The following is a 22192-nucleotide window of genomic DNA, read 5'->3' on the forward strand; positions in this document are numbered from 1 at the left end:
TTCTGAAAGCCAAAAGAAAAGACATAAGAACATTACAGTCAAATCACAGTTTTAGAATCTCCAATCACAAATTTAGTCTTCTATGAAGATTATTTTTTGAAATTTCATTTTTTCTCAACCTTTTTGTTTTTGGTTGATCAAGCCAAAAGAAAGGGCATAAGGGAAATGCCAGTTGGCTATAGGTTAGCATTCAACACCGATTGCACAAAATGGACACTTACACAAGGGGGCCCTTTCAGGAGCAATAAACATGTCCTATTCTTAATTTCTGAAAAAAGAGAAGTTAACAGTTTCCCGGTTTCTGATGCTGCAAAATCTTCTAATTTCTCTTTAAGTGGAAACCACAGAGAGATTAAGATGAAAAATTTGGCAAGAGAAAAGGAAAAGAAAAACAGGATCCTCCCAGGGTCAGAAAGGGCATAAGTGAAATACCAGTTGACTATGGGTTAGCACATAGTTAGGATAATTACAGATAGCACAAAACAGACACTTACACAAGGGGGCCCTTTAAGGAGCAATAAACATGTCATATTCTAATTTCCAAAAAAGAGAAGTTACAGTTGCCCAGTTTCTGATGCTGCAAAGTCTTTCTCCACATACTTTTAATTTTCTCTTCAAGTGGAAACCAGAGAGAGATTAAGATGAAAAATTAGCAAGAGAAATGAAAAAGAAAAACAGGCTCCTCCTAAGGTCAGAGGCTCACCTGAGCCCAGAGAGAAAGCGGGTTAGGTAGAGAGAGGAGTCCAGATCCAGGGTGCCCCAGGAGAAGGAACCAGGGCTGCAGTCCCTGGAGCATTCACCGAGGGTCCTGGGAGCTGGAGTCCAAACCTTGCTTTCGTCCATCCTTTCTGCAGGTGCCAATCTTAAATTAGGAATTAAAAAAGAAACTGGGAAGCCTTTCTGGGCAAAGAAACCAACTTTTATTAAGAAAACAAAGGTGGGGTCCACAGTCCACCCAGTATGGTCTGAGACCCCGAGATACAAAATTCACATATTTGTAGTTTTTCTTGATTCATGTATGGTAAAAAAAAAAAAAATTAAAAAGCTGGCTATTATACAAATCAGTTTTCTTTAACTCAGGCAGGCTCTTGAGAAAACCAGGGTGCTTTCTGATCAGAAACACAGGGCAAACAACTACATTTTAACATAAAAATAATATATAGGTATGATTATTACGGTCACATACTTAAGATACACACTTTGTAATGATTTTCTTACACTTCTAAGGTTAATTAACACAGGCATTTCCCTGGGACTACATCATCATTTGGTTACACACAGGTTTTTTACCTGGGACTATGTTCTTACTATAAATCACATTTATTTCTTATCCTAATAATCATAGCAGACAAAAGATTAGCAAGGCAATACAGAGCAATGCACTCAAAGAATTGATTATTGATCTTTTTCCTTTCACTTATCACATCCTACTTTAAATTATAGTCATTTTTTGGACACACCTGTTCTCTCCCCTTCTGGATGGGAAACTGCCTGAGGTCAAGAATCATTTGGTTTTAAATCTCTGCACCCCACACAGTTCCTGAGACCTAACAGGTTGGCTGTTTAGGAGGTGTTTTCTGATTTTGAACCTTGATTGGGCACTGAGCTTTTCTTTGAAGGTGGTACCCAGGTCTTAGACTTAAAAAACCTTCCTAGCATCTAACCAATAGGAGGCCCTCAGTTAACGTTTGGCGATTGATTGATGTTACCTTACTTGTCACTGTGGCGGGAATTATGGTGCACCATCACTGGGAAGAAAAAGAAGCAGGGCACAAGGAGTGCCTAGCACCTTGTAAGGAGCATTTCCTTGGGACGTCCCCGACTGCCTCAAATAGTTGAAGTGACTGGATCCTAATGAATGAGGCGGTCTGCGAAAAAACTAAGTAATAAGGGCTAGAATTTATAGAGCCATAAGGTTAGCAAAGCATTTGACATATGCTATCTCATCTGATCCTCACAACATCCCTGTGAGGTAGATGCTATAATCATCCCCATTTGACAGATAAGGAAGCTGAGGAGGAAAGAGGTCAAATGCATTGCTCAGGATCACATGGACAATAAGTCTCTGTGGCAAAATTTTGGACAAGGTCTTTCTGACTCCAAGTTTAGTACTCTGTCTGCTGCAGTACCTAAGAAGCCTAGGGTATCATGAGTCATGTCAGACATCAAGAAAGACCTCTTAACAATTAGAGCAGCCCAATCATGGGTTGGGTTGACTCAGGAAGGAGTGAGATGCCCCTCACCAGAACCAGATTGAGGATGGGAGGAGTGGTGTGTTAGTGGTGCTGCTGGATGGTCCCAGGTCCTTCCCTTTCATCTCCTGTCTATGTCAGTGTCTACATCAGTTGGAGGCTGTGGCTTGTGCTGCTCCAAAGCTCTTGACTAGGATGTCTCCAAATCAGAAGAGTAAGTAATGATAAAAGTAATGATAAAAAAAAGATGGTCAGATCCAGCCTAGGAGCGTAGTGGGCAGCAGTAGCAGAGAGGCCCAATTATTACTGGAGCCTTGTAAAGAAAAGTCACTCCCTCTATCTTCCATCCCCTCTCCCTTGCCTTGGTCTTATGTGACATCTGAGATGTCTCCTTAGCCGACCAGAATGCCCCCATGTTCAAAGAAGGCTTGTATGTGCAAATAGTTGAATTACACACCAATATTACAGTGGCTATATTGGCTCACTCCCATTCAAGCTGAACAGTATGGGGAGCCAGGGGATTCCAGCATCCCCAGGGTAGGCTACAGAGTCAGGATCATCAGAAACATAGGGTGAGTGAGTTGGAGAGTTTTAAGACAACTGATGCTGGGAGTCTGGGATTTCTGTCAGTGGGACTGCCATGATCCCAGGCAACCAAGCTTGAAGCTGTCAGGTTATCTGATGCCCTCCTATTCCTCATGCCCTATGGATGATCGACCATGGAATCCTAGCCTTTTCACTTTCACTGGTCTCTTCAATCCATTTTTTCTCATTTCATTCTTCCTTTTAGTTAAGGTTCTTATTAGACCTCATTTGGTTTATTGCAATAACCTTATCACTGGTCTTGCCACCTCAGTCTTCCCATGCTTTGGTCTGAAGGGCAAGGTTGCCCAGGCCAAGTGAAAGGATCAGAGACATAGGAAAAGGAGTGTATACAAATGATTTTTTTTTCTCAGAGGCTGGAGAGGAGGGTAGAGAAGGACTCAGACCCAGAAAGGATAGAAGTCTCCACACATATGAGGGCTCTCTGAGGAGGAAAACTAATCTCCAGATGTGGGGTAAGGTAGACTCTGCCTCTCCCTTTGGTTCTATGAGACCATATGGTAGAAAGTTTGGGTAGGAGACCTTCTAATATCCATAGGGTGATGGTATCTGTTGTCCTCCAGATTCTTGGCTTGAGGGGATGAAGCTGTCCATGCTTGAATCTGAGGAGGTGGATGAGAGGGAAGGGAAGATGTCCTCAAGGCTGGAAATGACCATGAACCCTTGGGGGATAGAAGCAGAGGCTGAACATCTAGTGCTTATTAAAGACTTCCATTCCATTCCACTGAGAAGCGTCCCTTAGAAGACTCACCTGAGATATTGTCTATTGCCTTGAGGAGTGGGAGCAGGGTTGGGGGCTTTCTTTTTTTGAGACTGGGTCTCCCTATCTCTCCCAACTTGAAAGTGCAGCAGCCACTAATGGGCTAAACCCTGTTGATGAGAATGGAGCTTCTGCCTGCTTGTCTTTCCAACCTAGGTCAGTTCACCCTTCTTAGGTAGTTCCTGGGGACTGTGAAACTCAGTGAGGTGCCAAAAATGAGAACCTCCTATACAGCTCAGAACCTCCAGACAAGCGATTCACTAGCCTCCCAAGCAGCAGGGCCTGTCGGGGTGGACTACCAGGCCCAGCTTGGGGAGGGATTCCTGAACTTTTGCACATTCTCCCTCTCATCTTTCTCTCAGAACCACACATCAGCCCTTGCCCAGGGATCAGCTGGTGGTGGTCTTCATTTTACATCCATGAACCTTATCATCCAACTAGCCTGGGAGCTCCCGATGGAAAGGAGCAAGGTGACCTAGGACCTGGAAAACAAGCATTGAACTTGGGAGTCAGGAAATGTGGGTTTCAGTTTGGGTTCTGATACTACTCAGCTGTGAGACCTTGGGCTAATATATAAACTTTCTTTGACTCAGTTTCCTCAGTTATAACAATTCAATATGATGTAAATGTAACTATATATCCATAAAATAAATAAATAATAATTATGATTATGATAGCTAAGCTTTATGAAGCATATTGAAGTTTGGGAACTGCTTTCAACATTCTTTCACTTGATCCTCACAGCAACTCTATGAGACATACATGCTATTATCATCACTATTTTATAGATGAGGAGACTGAGGTTGGAAGAAATTAAGGAACTTGCCCAGGGTCACATAGTTATTAAGAACCTGAGGCAGGCAAGACTTGAACTCAGGTCTTCCTGACTCCCAAGTCCATGCCTGTGCCCATCTCATAGTGTAGTTGTGAGAGAAGCATTTGGCAAACCTCAAAGTGCTCCATTAATGTATTATTATTGTTATTGCTTGATGACTGAGGTCCTTGGGCTCAGAAGGAGCCCTTGGACATTGCAAGAGAGAATATTAGCCAGATGATACCCTCCTTGTTTCTCTTCCCTCCTCTCTCACCTTGCCTACCTGGATCCTCTGAGCGGGTGCTGCTGTTGGACTCTGATGTAGAGCACATGTCTGAACCCGGAGCTGTGTGGGGGGCTCCCATCATGGCATGTTGGTTTGCTCCTGAAGTGCTGGCCTGGGGTTGCTTGAAAACCTTATTCATCTTGTGTTTTCCACTTTCGCCATATTCCTTCTTGATCACCTTCTGTGAGGTTATTTTATTGATGTGGGTTGATTTTCTTTTCCTTGTTTGGGTACTAGTGTGCTGCTCCTGTTGGAGGGGGAAAAGAGGGCACAGATAGAGACATGTTCTGGTCACTTGGATGGGCCCAGAGAAGAGGGTGATGATGTGAGTGGGGGAAAGAGAAAGGAAGAGATGATGGGAAGCCTGACTTGGGGAGGCCTTCCCTACTTTGTTTTCCCTGTTCTGGAAATGGTTTTCTATTTTCTTTCCTTTCTGCTATCCAAATCCTGCCCATTCTTATGCGCCTGGCTTCCTGACCATGCCAGCCTTCAGGGTTTCTCCCTCCTTCCTCTAAAATCCTATACCACTAGTCGACTGAATCCCACACTCACTCTGTTCTCTGTTTTATATCTAATTGAGTTTTGTCCCTCAAGATCAGGTTACGAGCTACTCTCCAAGAGCATGGTCTGTATTGTCCTCTCCTCCTGTCTGCTTCTGTACTGAGATGCTTAATCAACACTCCCTGCCCCAGCTCCAGGGACAGTCACAGGAGCCAGAGTGACTGTGACAATTCCTACAGCTCAGCCCAAACCTGACTCTGAAGTCACAGGTTTAGCCCCTAAGGTTCTGGCCTTCCATGGCTAAGTTAAGTACACTAAGTAGCTCTTGGTCCCCGGACAGAAAACCTAAGGGCTCCTTTCTCTGGTGGACATACTGAAGACATTGTCAGCTTGGCCAAGTTTCTAGTGGGTTGAGGGGGTTCAAGGTAGAGCTGGGGGCTTTCAGAAGAGGGACATATGATTGACTGGATTAAAGTCACACACTTCCTGCCCAGAAATTCTCAGGCCTTCCTCCTTCTCTTCCCACTGAACCATGGTCCCAACTGGACCTGAGTATTTTCCTTCATCTCTGGTCCCACAACCCAGCTACTGCTCCCTTCTGTGGACCACATAGTTCGAAGAGCTGAGGGGCAAAGGATGAATAAGAGAAGCAAGTTTGGAGAGTGGAAGAGGTTCTTATGCAGGGGTGAACAAGAAGGCTTACTGTTTCAGTCTTATTCTCTGTGACGTTGACGTGTCCCTGTTTCTGCAACTTCTTACTTTGCTGCAAAATCAGGGGGAAAAAAGGCAACAATAGGTATGAAAGGGGTCTGGAGTGTTCACAGATCCTAACATGAGCTCTGGATTCTTGTAGGGAGGCAGATGAAGTAATGGAGAGTGGACAGGCTTAGGAATCAGAAAATAACATTCTTATGGTGCTTTCCTCAAACCTTGTAATAGAAACTGAATATTTATTATCCCCATCTTTCAGAGAAGAAAACTGATACTCTAGGAAGTGAAATAGATGACTTGCCTCTAATCACAGTAGTGGAATTTGATTTCAGATCTTTTCTCATCCAATTTCACTCCTCTTTCCACTATGAGACATTACCTTGCTTCTGTCTACTGGGTTACATTTCCTTTTGGCCACATTACAGATCTCTCTCCCTTGTCATTGTATCTTTGGCCCATGGTGCAGTTCTGGATTTGGGGCCGGCAAATTCAAATGTGGGCTCTGTCACTGACCATCTGGGAGACCTGGGGATAAGGGCTGTAGCCTCCCCATGTGTAAAATGAGGGAGTTTTACTCTCTGGGCTTCACGTTCCCTTCTCGCTCTGCCTCCCAGCCTCCTTGGCTTCCTTCAAGTCTCAGCTAAAATCTCCCCTTCTGTAGGAAGCCATTCCCAATCCCCCAAATTCTAGAGCCTTCTCTCCACTATTTACCATCTTATCTTGTCAATAGTTTGTTTGTACTTAGTTTTTTGCATGTTCTCACCTCCATTAGATTGGGAGCTTCTTGAGGGCAGGGACTGATGCTTACCTTTCTATATATCCCCAGTGCTTAACACAGTGTGTGGCATATAGTAGAAGCTTAATAAATACTTATTGACTACCATTTTCTGAATCTATAATTCATACTGCGGCTATTAGACAGCTAAGTTCCAGAAGAGGGAAGGGGATGAGGTCTTTGTCCCTCCAGGTCAGATTTATCTGAGATCCCTCCCAGGCTTAGCTTCTGTGATTCTAATCTTACAGTTTTACCTTTGGATTTGAGGTCTAGTGTATTTTCCGCTTTTCTCTGCTGCCCCCACCCCAAGGACTCCCCCCAAAAACTGTCCTCTGCAAATGACTTGTGCATATATGATGTGTGTGTGTGAAACTGATGGTCCAGAAGGTTTAATTACTGCATGACAGTGTCTGAGTCAGAGGATTACACAGTAATCAAACAAGCTAAGGCTGAAGGAGGATGGGAAAGGCCACTGCGAGCAAGAGGCAGACTGCCATGTTTTCTAACAGGGCTGCAAAAGAAAATGACTAACAACGAATTATCTGGAGTTTTGTTCTCTAATTGTTTAAGCTTCGTGGATTAGCACTTGATTCCCTCTAGTCTGTCCAGAATATAACTGTTTTGCTTTTGTAAATCTCCTCCTTCCCACCTCCCGCCCTTTTCCCTGCATCCCCAGTTTCCAAGCTCCAGTAGGTCAGAGGTCATCCTTTCTTCCTCATGTCTCTCTTCCTGCATAATTTAGTAAGGACTGAATACACAGGGGTCCCCAAAAAAGACTCATAGGTTGAAGGCTGAATGTTGAGCCAGTATCTCTCTATGCAATTCAAGTCAATTCAATTCACTCCATCCCAAATCCATAAGCACGTAGTAAACACATACTCCATGTAAGACCCTGAGTTAGTTGCTGGAGATAGAGATACATTACTTGCTCTCCTCCTGACCCCTGAACACAGGGAAAACCTAGCTAAGAGATCTCGTTGTTTTGGGCAATTATAGGTGCACCCATGGACAGGCTTAGCTTTAGCTAATGATGGAATGATAAAAGAATGCTCTGTCTGGACTCAGAAGATCTGGGTTTGAATCTGCGTCCTGCTACTTGTTATCTGTGTGACCTTGATTGATTGAATAAGCATTTTTGAAGCACCTACTATATTCCAGGCACCGTGCTGAGCGCTGAAGGCCCCTATGGTCTCATTCAGCTTTAAATCTGTGGCCTCCCCCCACCCCACCCAACTCACTCATTTCTGACACACTGATCACTTTTGTCTTAGAAAGTCACCTGAAGCTTTTGCAAGCCTCCATCATATTTAGTACTTACATAAGCTTGCAAAGCACTTTACATGCTATCTCATTTGATCCTCAACAATCCTATAAGGTAGGTGCTGCTATTATTATCTCCATTGGCAAAGTAGGGAAACTGAAGCAGAGAAAGTGCCTAAAATGATTTGTCCAAGGTCACATAATTAGTACATAATCGAGGCAGGATTTGAACCCGGGTCTTCCCACCTCCAAGGCCAACTCTGCATCTACTTTGCCATAGTGCCTTGCAAATAAAAAATGATCTATTAAAATAACTGGCTTAAACAGGAAACCAAAGAAAACTGAGGTATATATGTAAGTTTTGTTTTCACTTCTATTTCCTTTATGCTGCAGGGTGTGGCCAGCCTTGTGTTTGGTTTCCTCTCCCCTCCCCAGGAGGCAAATATTTGGGTTTAATTTTAAACAAGGGAAAATTCTCATTTTGAGGACTGGTGTGTCTCCATTCCTCACACACACATGCACACACACACACTCACACACAAACACACGTATACACATCCCAGGTCTTAAGGATCATCTCACCGAATCACTGTCCATGGTGATGGTGGTAACCTCCATGGGTTCCTGCTTCTTGCTTTCTTTCTCAAGGTTAGTAGCTTCAGGGACTGTGGAAGAAGCAACATCTGATCAAGCTTCTAGAGAGGCCAAAAGCTCCCTGAGGGTGACTTCTGTCACTGACTGTAAAGTGTCCTACAAGGTGGGTCTGCCTGGAACCCTGTCCAGCTACCAAATTGCCAGGGCTCCAAGAATGAAGTGTTCTCACTGAGAAAGCTGGGGAATGGAGCAGCCTTAATGGAAGGGCTCTAACACCTGTGTTTGCTTCTCCCTCTAGGACAGTCTCATCTAGCAGAAAGTGTGTAAGTTTTAGGTTTGAGCTCAGATTCTGACATTTATATGTTGGACAACTCGAATTGTAGCTTTTTTTCTCATAAGAATCCAAAATCTGCCTCCCTAGAATTTCTGCTCCTTGTTCTGCATTCTAGGGGCAAGCAGAATAGCATTAATCCTGCTATAGAACTAAGTTGGTCCTTCAAACACCTGGACAGTTATCACTTCCCCTCACAAATCTTTTTTTCCAGGCTAAACACCCTTAGTTCTTTGCTCACAGGCTATCTTGTTACTATTTATCTGGTGTATTCTGGATCATCTTTACCTTTCTCCTTGGTGACCCGTACAAACAGAGCCTGGAGTTTGGCCTTACAGTCTTCAAACTCTTCCATCTTGACCACAGTCTGGAGGTTCTGAGGCTTCTCCTTATTGAGATGTTCCAGTGCTTTCCGGATAAAGGTGTGCATCTCCAGGACCTCCTGGTCCGAGGCATAATGCTGCAGTTTTTCCACCAACAGCTCACCATTCTGTATGCGCTGAAGCATGCTGTTCAAGTGTCGAAGCTTCCCTGCCATCTGCTCATGGCTCCGCCGGTACTGACCCTCCACAGTATCCAGGAGCTCCTTTTCCTTGGCCTGGATCTGCTCCACCATAAGTTGGACGTGAGAACGGATCAGTTCCTCAGTCTGCTTCTTCACCTGTTCCAGGTGGCCGATGGCTGCCTGGATCTTACCATGGGCTTCGCTGAATGTCTGCTGTTGGGTCTTCAGGTCCCCGGTGATCTTGACCAACTCCTCTTGCCGCTGTTGAATCTCAGAGCTGATGGAGCAATACTGGTCCTTGTGGCTGCTGTCCAAGAGGGCACAGGTGCAACAGATGGGTTTGGCACACCCTCGGCAGTAGATGCTATAGAAATGAAAAAAAATCAGGGTGGTATATTCGAATCTGAGAGTCAAAGACATGAAACTGGAAAGACAAGGATTTGGGTCCCCTTTGTATCACTAACTGTATGATCTTTAATAAGTCATCACATCACAAGTTACCTAGTCTAACCTTTAACCAGATGCATAAATCTTATCTACAGCATCTCAAAAAGGTGGTCATGCTATTTCTACTGGAAGACCTACTGTTCTAGAGAACTTAGCCCATTCTTGGGAATCTCATCATCCCTAGATGGAGGCAGAGAATACCTACCTTGTCTGGTCTCAGAAGCTGGTTTTTGTTTGTTTCTAGTGAAACCCCATTAAGATAATGGATCAAAAGTGCTTTACAATGCCCAAACCCTCTATAAATGTAAGCTGATTGCTTTTGGTGCCCAATGGTTCAACATGAATTTGGGAGTTACTCATGTGGTGTCTCAAGCATCTGTGCTTGGTCCTGTGCTGTTTGACATTTTATTTTTTAATCAGTGACTTGGATAGAGGCATGGATGATGGCAAAATGGGAGAGAAAGAGAAATAGAGAGATCCTTGGTCTGAGAACTGGGTTGAAGGGGAATAGATCATGTCCTTCCCACAAAAGGGGGAAATGGCTGACCCACAGCCATACAGTGAACTACTTAGAATTGGGAAGAGAACCCAAGTCTGACTTGCTCTCCAGTAGTCATGAAATTGTATACAAGTTCTCTGAAAATGGGTAACCTATGTGAATAAATGGAAAGGGTTAACTACACTATGTATCAATAGCACGTCATACAAGTCAACTGTGCTTTAAAATAGTATGTAACACCTCCCCTCCAAAATATGGCTCCCTCAAAAAGTCAGTCTGTTGAGATATGCTTAGTTATTTACTCTGGGAAAGGGAGATATTGACCTGGTTCACATCAGATATCTCCATTTTTAAAAGGTAAAGGGAAGACAAAAAGAGGGCAGAGATGCTTCAGTATGCACTAGAATAGAGTCTGCTCTAATCTGAAGTGAGGGGGGAGAAAAGAGATGGCTCTGTGTAGAAAGAAATTTTCTCATACTTGGAATTGTACACAAGTGGAATGGGGTGGAATGGGGATCTATGGGGGAAAGTGGATCCCTTTTCCCTGGATAACATGGGGAATGTGGGGCTACTGAAGGGATTTCCAGCTCAGACAGAAGCCAGTCTACATATCATCTGAGATCTCCTCCAGCTCTGAGAGGGAGCCTGCTCTAGAGAGACAAAGAGAGCAGGCTGGCTTGAGAACAGAGAATCGAAGCCAGTGAATTCAAAATGTAATTCTCGATAATTTAGTTAAAAGCAAGGTAATGTTAAGAATGGCACTGAAATATTGGGATTTTGACCAATTAAAACTGTTATGTTTTAAGGGTAGGCACAGGATAGCTAGGCATGATGGCTTGCCATCTGCATCACAGGAGAAAACTCCCTAAACAAGGAAACAAGCTTGAGTGTGTGAAGGAATAAAACTGATGAAAGAATAGGTTAAAGTGGAGACCGCCAAAGTGAGGTTACTACAGTTAAGAACAGATGGGGTGTTTGCATTTTCATAATCAGAAGGTTTTGTGGTCCTCTGTGCTATGTTATTTGTTTTATCTATTTTTCTTGATGAGTAAATCTAATTTGTTTTAGTCTGTCTGTCTATCCATCTATTGATCTACTCATCTATCAATCTATTTATCTTTCTATTGATCAATCTTCCTGTCCCTCTTCCTATCTTTATCCATTTATTATCCATCAACCTACTTACTTATTTTTTAACCTACTTAAATCAAATGTCTGTCATCTATCTACCTATCTATTTAGCTATCTACCTATCAATCTATCTACCTATCTATGGATTGATCTATATCTATCTATATATCTACCTACTTATCTATTTCTCTATCTATCCCTCTATCATCCATCTATCTGCCTACCTATTTATTTATCATCTATGCATACATCTTCCTGCCTATCTACTTACCTATCATCTATCTTCCTATCTGTTATCTTTGTTTCTTGTTGTTTAGCTGCTTTCAGTCATGTCCGATTCTTTGTGACCCTGATTTGAGGTTTTCTTGGCAAAGATACTGGAGAGATTTGCCATTTTCTTCTCCAGTTCGTTTTACAGATGAGGAAACTGAGGCAAGCAGGGTTAAGTGACTTACCCAGGGTCACACATCTAGTAATTGTCTGAGATCAGATTTGAACTCAGGAAGATGAGTTTTCCCAGCTCCAGGAGGTCTATCCACAGTGCCACTTAGCTGCCCCATCTATTATTAACTTATCCATCTATAATCTATTTACCTACTTATCTATCATTTACTATCCACCTACTTCTCTGTTATCTACCTATTAGCTATCAACTTATCATTTGCTTATCTATCTACCTACCTATTTAACTATCTTCTACCTATCCATTATTATATATTATCTATCATGAATCTATCTACGTATCTATAATCTATTTATTAACCTATGTCTATCTACTGATCTATATATCTATCCATCTATCCTCTACTTACCTATGTACCTATTGACTGATCCACTCATATTATCTCTACCTGCCTATCTGTCTTCTTATTTGCCCATCAAATCTCTCTATCTTTCTCTCTCAACTTAACTATATCTATCTATTCATCTACCATCTATCCTCCATCTATCTACTTATTTGTCATATATCTTTCAGGTATCACCTATTATTTACCTACATTTCTATCATCTATCTATCCATCTATTTATCTATCATCTATTTATCTATAATATCTCTACCTACTCTATCATCCATCTATCTACATATTTACCTACTTATCAATCATCTATTGACCCAACCTACTTATTGATCAATTAACCCATTTATTACTCTACTATCCCTTTCTTCTTCTGTATCTAATTATCCATCTGTCTTTCTGTCTATATGTCTTTTTATCATCTACCAAGTCCTACTCAGATGTTTCATTAGGTTTGGGGAGGATCTTGATTTCATGGCAATGGAATGCAAGCTCTGGCAGGTTCTACTATATGGGAAAGGCTTTGAGTATGGTCCCAGAGACAGATCAGTCTGCTTTGTAGGGACCAGTCCGGGCTGGGTGCTTGGTAATGAATTCTCTAACCATGGTGACCCATGAACCAAGAAAGGCCTTGTGTGACTGGCTGCCATGGTCAATGGCAGTGGTGGAAAAAGAAGTAGAGGATGCTAAGGGTCACACAGTCTTCAGACTGTCTAGAAATATTGAATTAGTAGTGGGCAATCTAAACATGAACATTTTGCTTAGTGACCAAGGAGGGAACACACATATTCAGTTCAAAAGTCTTGTGAAAAATGAACAAAGAAGGCACTATTAAATGCCAGGAGGCTTATTGGAGGCTCATCTTGGAGAAGCAAATAAAGGAGTTGGTATAATCGGTTCTATCATGAACCCAAGGACAATAAGAAACAGCTTTTCACAGAACATCTGGTCATTTCCTACTGGAGAGTGTGTATTATACATTTTCAAGAAGACCTCTATGAAGATAACAGCAGGTTATAAACCAACATCTATTGCAGACCATAGAGAGATAGAGAAGTTCTATAAAGAACTTGTTAAGACCCTAAAGATTAAATGTCTCAATAGTAGACAACTCAGTCACTTTAATGCAAAGAAAGACAAAAGGGAGGATGGTGGAAAAAATATACAGGAGAACAAGCTTTAAGAGTAAGAAACAAGGGTGGTCAAAAATTAGACACAATACAGAAGCCTGACAATACTTTTTGTAAATAAATTTATAGGCAGACTTGGTCCCAAAGAAGAGATATGAGAAGCCACCTTAAGTCCTCTTCTTTGCAGAGGTAGGGGGAAATCTGTGGGTGTGGAACATTGCATATAGCAGATTTTTTCATGCACTGCATAACTGTATATACTTTATCCCCTCTTCAATTTGTTTTTAAAAATTATCTGCTATAATAGATGACTCCCTGGAGCTGAAAGGAGTAAAATATAGGTGGAAATCTAAGCTTTGGGAAAACAAAATGAATCAATAAAAATTATTTTAAATAAAAATAATTTTCATTGATATGTTTTGCATTATATCACTTACTTTTCCCAATACATTCTTCACTCTAATCTCTTCACTCTATCCCTTATAACAAAGATTTTTTAAATGAGGGAAAACCCCAATTAATTAAAGCCAATCAATATCTAGAAAAAGTCTGACATTATATTCCATGCTTCACATCCACAAAGTGAAGAAAAGTCCCTTCTCATACCACTTCTATGGGACAAAGCTGGGTCAATATGGTATCACAACATTCATTTCCTATTGTTTCATTTTTCTTGTTCATTTCATTACATTATTGGAGTCATTGTAAATACTGTTTTCCTAGTTTGACTTACTTTACTTCATCTTTTTTACTTAACTTTATCAGTTTGTACAAGTCTTTCCATTTTGATGCGCAAATTTGGAGTATCCACTCCAAATGTTCACATGGACTATCTGTGCCCAATCCATGGTAGAGCATTCTGAGCTCATATTGGCCTGATCATCCATAGTCATGCATTTTATCATGGTGATGTCACTTTGGTCCTCTTCAAGAATGAAGGACAACAACAAACCAAAGAGTCTGTCCACTTTTCTCCGCATGTATCATATTTATCACTTCTTACAAGCACAATAATATTTGATTGCACTCACCCCAATTTGTTTATCCATTCCCTAATGGGGAACATCTACTTTGTATCCTGCTCTTTGCCATGACGAAAAGCACTGCCATAAATATTTGTGGTGTGTATAGGGCCTTTGGGGACCCTTCTTCAATTGTTGACTTCCCTGGGCCATAATCCTAAGAGTGGAATTTCTAAGTCAAAGGACAGGGATATTTTGGTTACTTACTTCACATAATTTCAGATTGGTATCCAGAGCTGATATATCTTGAAGATTTTCTTCAAGAAACGGGTTGGGAAACTGGGTTGTGTTAGATGTTTCAAACATCAAATAACATCATAAAAATGAAAATGATTATACATTAGCTGCCAGAAATGATTAGTTACCGATGAGTTGTTTCTGTGTCAGCTGTCTATGAACACTAGATCAATGACTTATTAACACAAAGATCAAAACCAATCGATCATATTAAAATCATATTAAACAAAAGAATAAAATGCAATAGAGGTACTTCCAACTGGACCTCACTTATTAAAAAAGCTTGTTAAGTCCCATAAATTGGGAAATGGATAAAAGATAAATATCAACATAGATCAGAGGTTCTTCACATGAATTGGCTAATACATATTTTTATAACTGTATTGCAATATAATTGGTTTTCTTTGAAAAATTAGAAATGACACTAAAGAAAACAAAGATGTAAAGAATAGTTGGAACAGAGCAGGAAAGAAAGTAAACATCCATGTTGGAGGTAACACAATTTGGGGGCACAGAACAATTAATCTACAAAATATTTGGAAGAGGGGAGGATATCAAAGGTTTGAACAATATCTGGACTCCTGTCATTACCCAAAAGAAGGTGCTATCAACTTAAGGAAGAAAATGACTCCTTGAAAGTCAGAATTAGGCAAAGGAAAGCCAGTAAAGTTATAAGAGATCCAGAAATAATAAAACAAAATATAAAGAATGAAAAAAAATAGGAGGATGTGAAACATCTCATAAGAAAATTAACTGATCTAGAGAACAAATCAAGAAGAGAAAACCTAAGAATAATCAGACTACTTGATAGCTATAATAAAAAAAAGAGAATCTTGATATAATAATACAAAAAATAATTAAAGATAATTGTCTTGAAGCATTAGAACAAGGGGGGAAAGTAGAAATAGAAAAAAATCTACTGATCACCAACTGAAAGAGATCCTACTAGGAAAACCTACAGGAATATTATAGTAAAATTCTGAAACCCCCAGCTCAAGGAGAAAATGTTGCAAGCAACAAGAAAAAAACAATTTATATATTGCAGTGCCACAGTTAGAATCACACAAGACCTAGCAGTGGTGACACTAAAAGACTACAGGTCTTGGAACACTATATATTGAAGAGCAAAAGAACTGGCCTTCTGGCCAAAAATATCATACCCAGCAAAGCTAAACATAATTCTGAATGAAAAAAAAAGTGGATGTTTAATGAATTGCCAGACTTTCAGGACTTTGTTAAAAAAGATAAAACCTGAATTTGATAGAAGTTTTGACATTCAAGAGGTAAGAAAAACATAAGGTACGTTTCAAAGACTAATTACAAGGGACTCAATAAGGACAGACTTATGTATGTACAATGTAAAACATACGTCTAAGATTGTTATTAGTAATTGGGTAATTCATAAGAAAGATTGGGGTAGACGTGAGTATGATATGACTTCAGAAAGTAAAACCATTCAGGAACAGCTAAAAAGAGCAATTATCTTGTACAAATGAAGTGCAAGAGGAAGAACTAATACAGAGGAATTTGATGGGGGAAGAGGGCTGTTAGTTCTGGAAACCTACTTTCACTGGGAATGGACTCGAAAGAGAACAATACATATATATCTAGAACAGTACAAAGGTCTTCTAAATTCAGAAAGAAACAAAACTTTCAGGACCAAACAGCCAAAGTGGACGCTTACACAAAAAAGGTGAGAAAATCCTACTTCAGTGGATAAAGTCTCTGACTTGGAGTTCAGAAAATCTGGGCAGACTGTGAGTTTCCTAAGGGCAGGCACTATCTTTTGCCTTCCTTTGTATCGCCAGCACTTAGCATGGTAAGTGCTTAACAAATGCTTGTTGCCTGACTTACTAATGATATGAACAGGGCAAGTCACTTTTGTCTTAGTCAGTTTCCTCATTTCTCATACCCATTCTTAAAAACCACAGAATTAAAAGCACAAGAAAAGAGAGAAATGAAACCCTTTGCCTGTTTTCATAAAATCTAGCCTTCACCTGACAGTGAACTAACTAAAGGTGGGAAAACCAGCTCAGTCTGATTTCATCTGATGTCAGTCATTCAGTCATTTTAGAGTCCTTAGAAGCATCAAGGGTGACTGTAGTTATCATAAATGAAACCTATAAAAAAATTGCTTGTCCCAAATAATTTGTATGATACTGTTCCTTTGAGCAAGAACCCCTCCCCTCTATGGTATCCCAGCCCAGTGGTGACCTAGGCCCTCCACTAAAAGGAAACTCTCTGCCTCTGTTCTATTGTTGGGTAGCACCATTGCTAGAAAATTCTCAATCCTCATCCTTCTTGAGCTCTTTGGTCACCTTTTCCTAGATACTCTCTCCTCTCCAGAATTCTATGACATAATTCTCTGCAGATTCTTTTCCCACCTGTCTGACTCCCTCTTCTTAGAGTCCTTTGCTGCTCCTCCATCACTGGAATGCCCACTAAAGGTGGGTGTGCCCCAAGGCTCCATGCTAGACCCTCTCCTCTTTTTGATCAATACCATCGCACTTGATGATCTCTTCAACTCCCATTGGTTCCATTTTCATCACTATTTCCATCTCTACTCTCTTTGCTGAGCTGCAGCCATGCATTTCCAACTGCTTCTTTGATATCTTGGACTGGATGTCCCATACGTATCTCAAACTCAACATGTCTAAAATGAAACTCATTATCTTTCCTCCTAAACCCTTCCTATTTCTCAACTGCCTTGTTGTTATCAAGCCCATCATCCTTTCAGTTGCTTAGGCTTGTCAACCTCTGGCTCATCCTTGATAACTCACTCTTGGTCATCCCATATATCCAACCCATTGCCAAATCATGTCATTTCTGCCTTCATGACATGTCTGGTATATGTCCCCTTCTCTCCACACACATAGCTACAACCCTAGTCCAGACCCTCATCACCTCTTGCCTGGACAATTACAATAGTCTTCCAATTGGTCTCCCAGCCTCATCTCCCCCCACTCTAATTCATCCTACACTCAATGACCAACATTATTTTTTTCAATCATAAGATTTGACCATGTCACTCCATTGCTCAATGACCTCCAATGACCCCCTATTGCTTCCAGAATTGGATATAAAATCCTCATTTGGCATTTACAGCTACAACTTCATCTCTTTCTACCTTCCCAGTCTTCTTCTACTTTTCTCCCCTCCCACTAACTGATCTAGCTACCTGTAATTCCCCAAATTCCATCTCCCCTTTCTGTGCCTTCACATAAGGTGTCTCCCATACAGCTAGGGGCAGCTAGGTGGTACAGTGGATAGAGCACCAATATAGGAGTCAGGAGGACCCGAGTTCAAATCTCACCTCAGACACTTGACACTCACTAGCTGTGTGACCTTGGGCAAGTCACTTAATTCCAACTGCCTCATCCTGGGTCATCTGCACTCATCCTGATGAATATCTGGTCACTGAATTCAGATGGCTCTGGAGGAGAAGTGAGGCTGGTGACCTGCACAGCCCTCCCTCAAAACAAAGTCAAGTGCAAGTCATGTCATTTCTCTGATGGCATGGTCTTCTTCGGCAACGAAGGACGAACACACACACCCATACAGGCATCAATACTTTGCCCCCTGATCTCTATCTCTTAGTACTGACATCCCACCTTGTACTTTTATGGGAGATCCTTTTAGCTTTACTCTTCCTCTCCCCTTCCCATCCATTGGAGCTGCTAATGTTTTCCCTTTCATCTCCTTGGTATATGTCTTACATATGCTTCCTTATTTGCTCATTGTCTTCCCCATTAGAATGTATGTTCCTTGAAGGCAGGGACATTTTAACCTTCCTTTGTATCTTCAATGCTTAGCATAATGCCTGTGATACAGTAGGCATTTAATAGGTGCTTCTTCACTGACTAACTTTCTATTGAGCCAAACTCTGACTCCCACCCATTGTTCTTTCCATCTTCTGGAGCAAAGCAAGCCCAACATTTTTTTCCCCAAATGCCAGTTCTTCAGGTATTTCCATACAATTCTTGGCTTAAAAGATATAGGGCTGAAATGGACTCTAGAAATCCATCCATAGGATAGACAAGCCTATTATTTTATAAATAAAGTAACTTGGGTCTCAAGAAGTACAATTTGCCCAAGGTCATAACCCAAGGAAGAAAGTAGGAGGGTCTGTATTCAAATCCACATCTTTTGACTTCAAATCCAGTGCTTACAGCTTCCATATCCTGTCCTTCTACAAGCTGGTTCTTGGATGATATGGTCTCTAGTCCCTTACCTGTCTTGCTCATCCTTCTCTAGGTATGGTCTCCCTTATTAGTACTGTTCCGAAGAGATGGTTTTCAGAGTATCCTTAGTTGTGTCTTAAATAGGACAGAGTTGAGTGGGACTTGTTGGATCGGTTGAACTGGTTGGCTTCTAAAGTCCCTTCATATCAAGATTCTGGGATTATCTTTTTTTAGGTGCTGTGCTTTTATAAATGTTGCCTGTGGAATTAGCTTCCCTAGCTGCCATGTTTATACCAGATAGTGTGCTAAGCATTTTGCAAATATCATCTCATTTGATCCTTATTCTTGCTTAGGAATATATTTTTTTAGTCTTATTTTTTAAATTTTAGACTTAAATACTAAAACTTAAATACATAATAAGAAAATAAAAATATTATAAACTTAAATATAAAATAACAAAAGAAAAAACATGTCACATTCACAGCAGAATGTGAGAGGATTCAGAATATATGTTAACAAAGCATAGATATATTTAGATATAGATAAATACATACATGTACACACATATACATACATACATACATATATAAACATATACTTTCCCTAACAGATTCTACTCTGAATCTTTATTTTTACATTTGTGCATATCTCTTATTTCCTATACCTCCTGACTCCTCTACTTTACTTCTACCCTCTATCTTGCTCTCCTATTACTTAATCTGCACCCCCTCCAACAATCCCTTCCTTATCCTCCCATTCTTATTAATATAAACACTCTTTTATACCCTGCCTTCAGCTATTCCCTTAGCTTCCTCTGTAGAGATCACTCCCTTATCCTCTCCCTGCTATGGAGCTCATAGTCTTCCCAGATTTTCCAGACTTCAAGTCAGAGACTTTATCCACTGAAGTAGAATTTTCTCACCTTTTTTATGTAATAGACCACTTTAGCAGTTTGGTGAAGCCTATGGACTTCTTTGCAGAATAATGCTTTTATATACATAAAATAGAATACATTGGATTACAAGGAAAATAATTATAATACAACTATGAAAATATTTTTAAAAAACCAAGTTTACCCACCCCAGATTAAAACCCTTTGCTGAAGGAGGTCAAGCATTACCAGATCTCAAACTATATTACCAACAACAAAAAAATCATCATCAAAAAGTTTTGGTGCTGGTTACAAAACAGAAAAGTATATTTAAATGAAACAGATGAGAAAAGTATATTGTGTAAAAAAGATTAGAAAAGTATGACCCAGAAGAAAATGAATATACTACCCTAGTGTTTAATGAAGTAAACATTCCATATGGCTTCTGAGCACAGAACCAAGAGAAATAAATACAAGCTCCCAAAGGCAAATTTAGGTTTGATTCCAGGGGGAAAACAAACTTTCTAAGAATTAGAACTGTCTCAAATGGACCTTCTTGAGAGATGGGGGGGGGTCCCCATTTCACTGAGCTCTTCAGGGAGCTTATGATCACTTGTCAGGTCAGTGATGTTACAATGGGGAGTCCTTTGGTATAGGGGGTGGTCCCTGAGGTCTCTTCCAACTCCTAAATCCTATGATTCTGTGAAATGCAAACAAATAGTTGAGGAAAGTCCTTCTATTGAAAAGAACCACTGGGAAAATCAGAAAGCAGTTTGGCATAAAGCAGGTTTAGACAGAAACTTACAATATATATCATCATCAACGATTTCAAATGGAAAGTAACCTAAGTGTAAAAAGTCATATCATTAAAAAATCAGAGAGCAGAAGGAGGTGCCTTTCAAATCTCTGGTTATGAGGAGAATTCATAACCAATGAATAATAAAGACACAAAAGACTGAATAAATAATTTAATCATATAAAATTAAAAAGCTTTTACATGATTAAAATCAATGCAACTAAAAAAAAGAAAGCATCTAGTAAGGGAAAAATCTCTGCATTGAGTTATTGTCACAAAGTATACTATTAAAACCATATAAAGAACTGATACAATTGCATACACACAAATAAGAGGTATTTCCCAAAAGATAAATTGTCAAATTATATGATATATAGTTTTCAGATGAAGGAAAACTATCAGCAATCATATTGAAAAATGCTCCATTATACTTGTTAGGGAAATTTAAAGCCACTCTGAGGTTTCACCTCATCAAACTGGCAAAAATTATATGGAAAAAGTCAATGCTATATGGACTGTGGAAAGTCAGCACCCTAATACACCGATGAATAAGCTGTGAGCTTGTTTTAACTATTCTGGAAAACGATTTGGAATTACGGAAGAAAAATTACTAAACTATTTATACCCTTTGACCTAGTATATTACTGCATACACAACCCAAAGAGATTGACAGAGAGGAAATATCAAAATATTCATAGCAACAGTTTTTTTTCCTTTTTGTAAGAATAAAAAACTAGGAACAAAGTGCATGCCCATCAACTGGAAGAAGGTTACACAAATTGTGGTGTATGAATGTAATAGAACATGTATGTATGAAACTGTATGAAACAACAAACAAACTGTATGAAACAACAACAAACAAACATGAAACAAACAAACAACAAACAAACTCAGAAACATGGGGAGACACGTTCCAGGAAGTATAAAGAAAAAAGAGACTAGCGGACGAAATATCAAGTGATTATTTTCATTAACAATACTGCTGATGAAAAAACAATTTAAGGTATCCAATTTCAGATCAAATGCAATGACCCATCTTGTGAAAAAGGACAGATGATGAAGACATAGAGAGGTGATGATGGAACTACAGGTGTAGAGTATTACATATACCAGTATACATGGCTGTTGCATCTCAACTGTTTTTTGTTACATGAGAGAGTTCTATGTGAGATTCTTGAGGACAAGAACTGTCATACTCTACTATCTTTTTCCTTAGAGCTTTGCACTGCTTTTTCATTCATTCATTCATTCATTCATTCATTCATTCATTCATTCATGGAGTGGGGTGTTCCTGGGAGGTGACAGTGCTATAAAGATCAAAAAACATCAATAGAATAATTAAAAAGATTAAAGTAGTTATGATATACAAATATATTCGTAATATATATGCATCTGTATAGATACATGCATGTATATGTTCACACGTACATGTACATATATACACATATAGACAACACAAAGATTATATATGTATGAATATGGGCATATATACGTATGTACACGTGCATCTCACATATGTAAACTTCTACATCATCTATAAGTTTCTGGCCTTCTTTATTTCTCAAGGCTATATATGCCAACATCATTTTTACCATCCTGCACTGAAATCACTAACCACTGAAGGACAAACTGATATAGACTGAACGTTCCCATCAAGGTTTCTCTGAAATTTCTCTACATCTCCATCCTGGGCAAGAGATATTGGCACATGAGATCCAACTATCTTTTTGGTCATCTTTTTTCTTCTCA

General features: G+C 40.1%; 1 protein-coding gene across 6 annotated transcripts in view; it reads right to left on the reverse strand.

Annotated features, from left to right (window-relative positions):
* PML (PML nuclear body scaffold) overlaps positions 1-22192 on the reverse strand; it is a 52036-nt gene that overhangs the window by 20080 nt on the left and 9764 nt on the right. For 4 of the 6 annotated variants that reach the window (XM_072628395.1, XM_072628393.1, XM_072628391.1 and 1 more), the window contains exons 5-8: positions 9116-9696; positions 8485-8567; positions 5860-5919; positions 4644-4902 (exon numbers count right to left, since the gene is read on the reverse strand). In XM_072628395.1, coding sequence (XP_072484496.1) covers positions 4644-4902; positions 5860-5919; positions 8485-8567; positions 9116-9696 — 983 coding nt within the window. The remainder of the gene's footprint in view (positions 1-4643; positions 4903-5859; positions 5920-8484; positions 8568-9115; positions 9697-22192) is intronic. The other 2 variants (XM_072628394.1, XM_072628392.1) reach the window with 1 other exon arrangement.

This window comes from Notamacropus eugenii, chromosome 1 (assembly GCF_028372415.1).
Source record: "Notamacropus eugenii isolate mMacEug1 chromosome 1, mMacEug1.pri_v2, whole genome shotgun sequence".
NCBI classification, from domain to species: Eukaryota; Metazoa; Chordata; class Mammalia; order Diprotodontia; family Macropodidae; genus Notamacropus; species Notamacropus eugenii.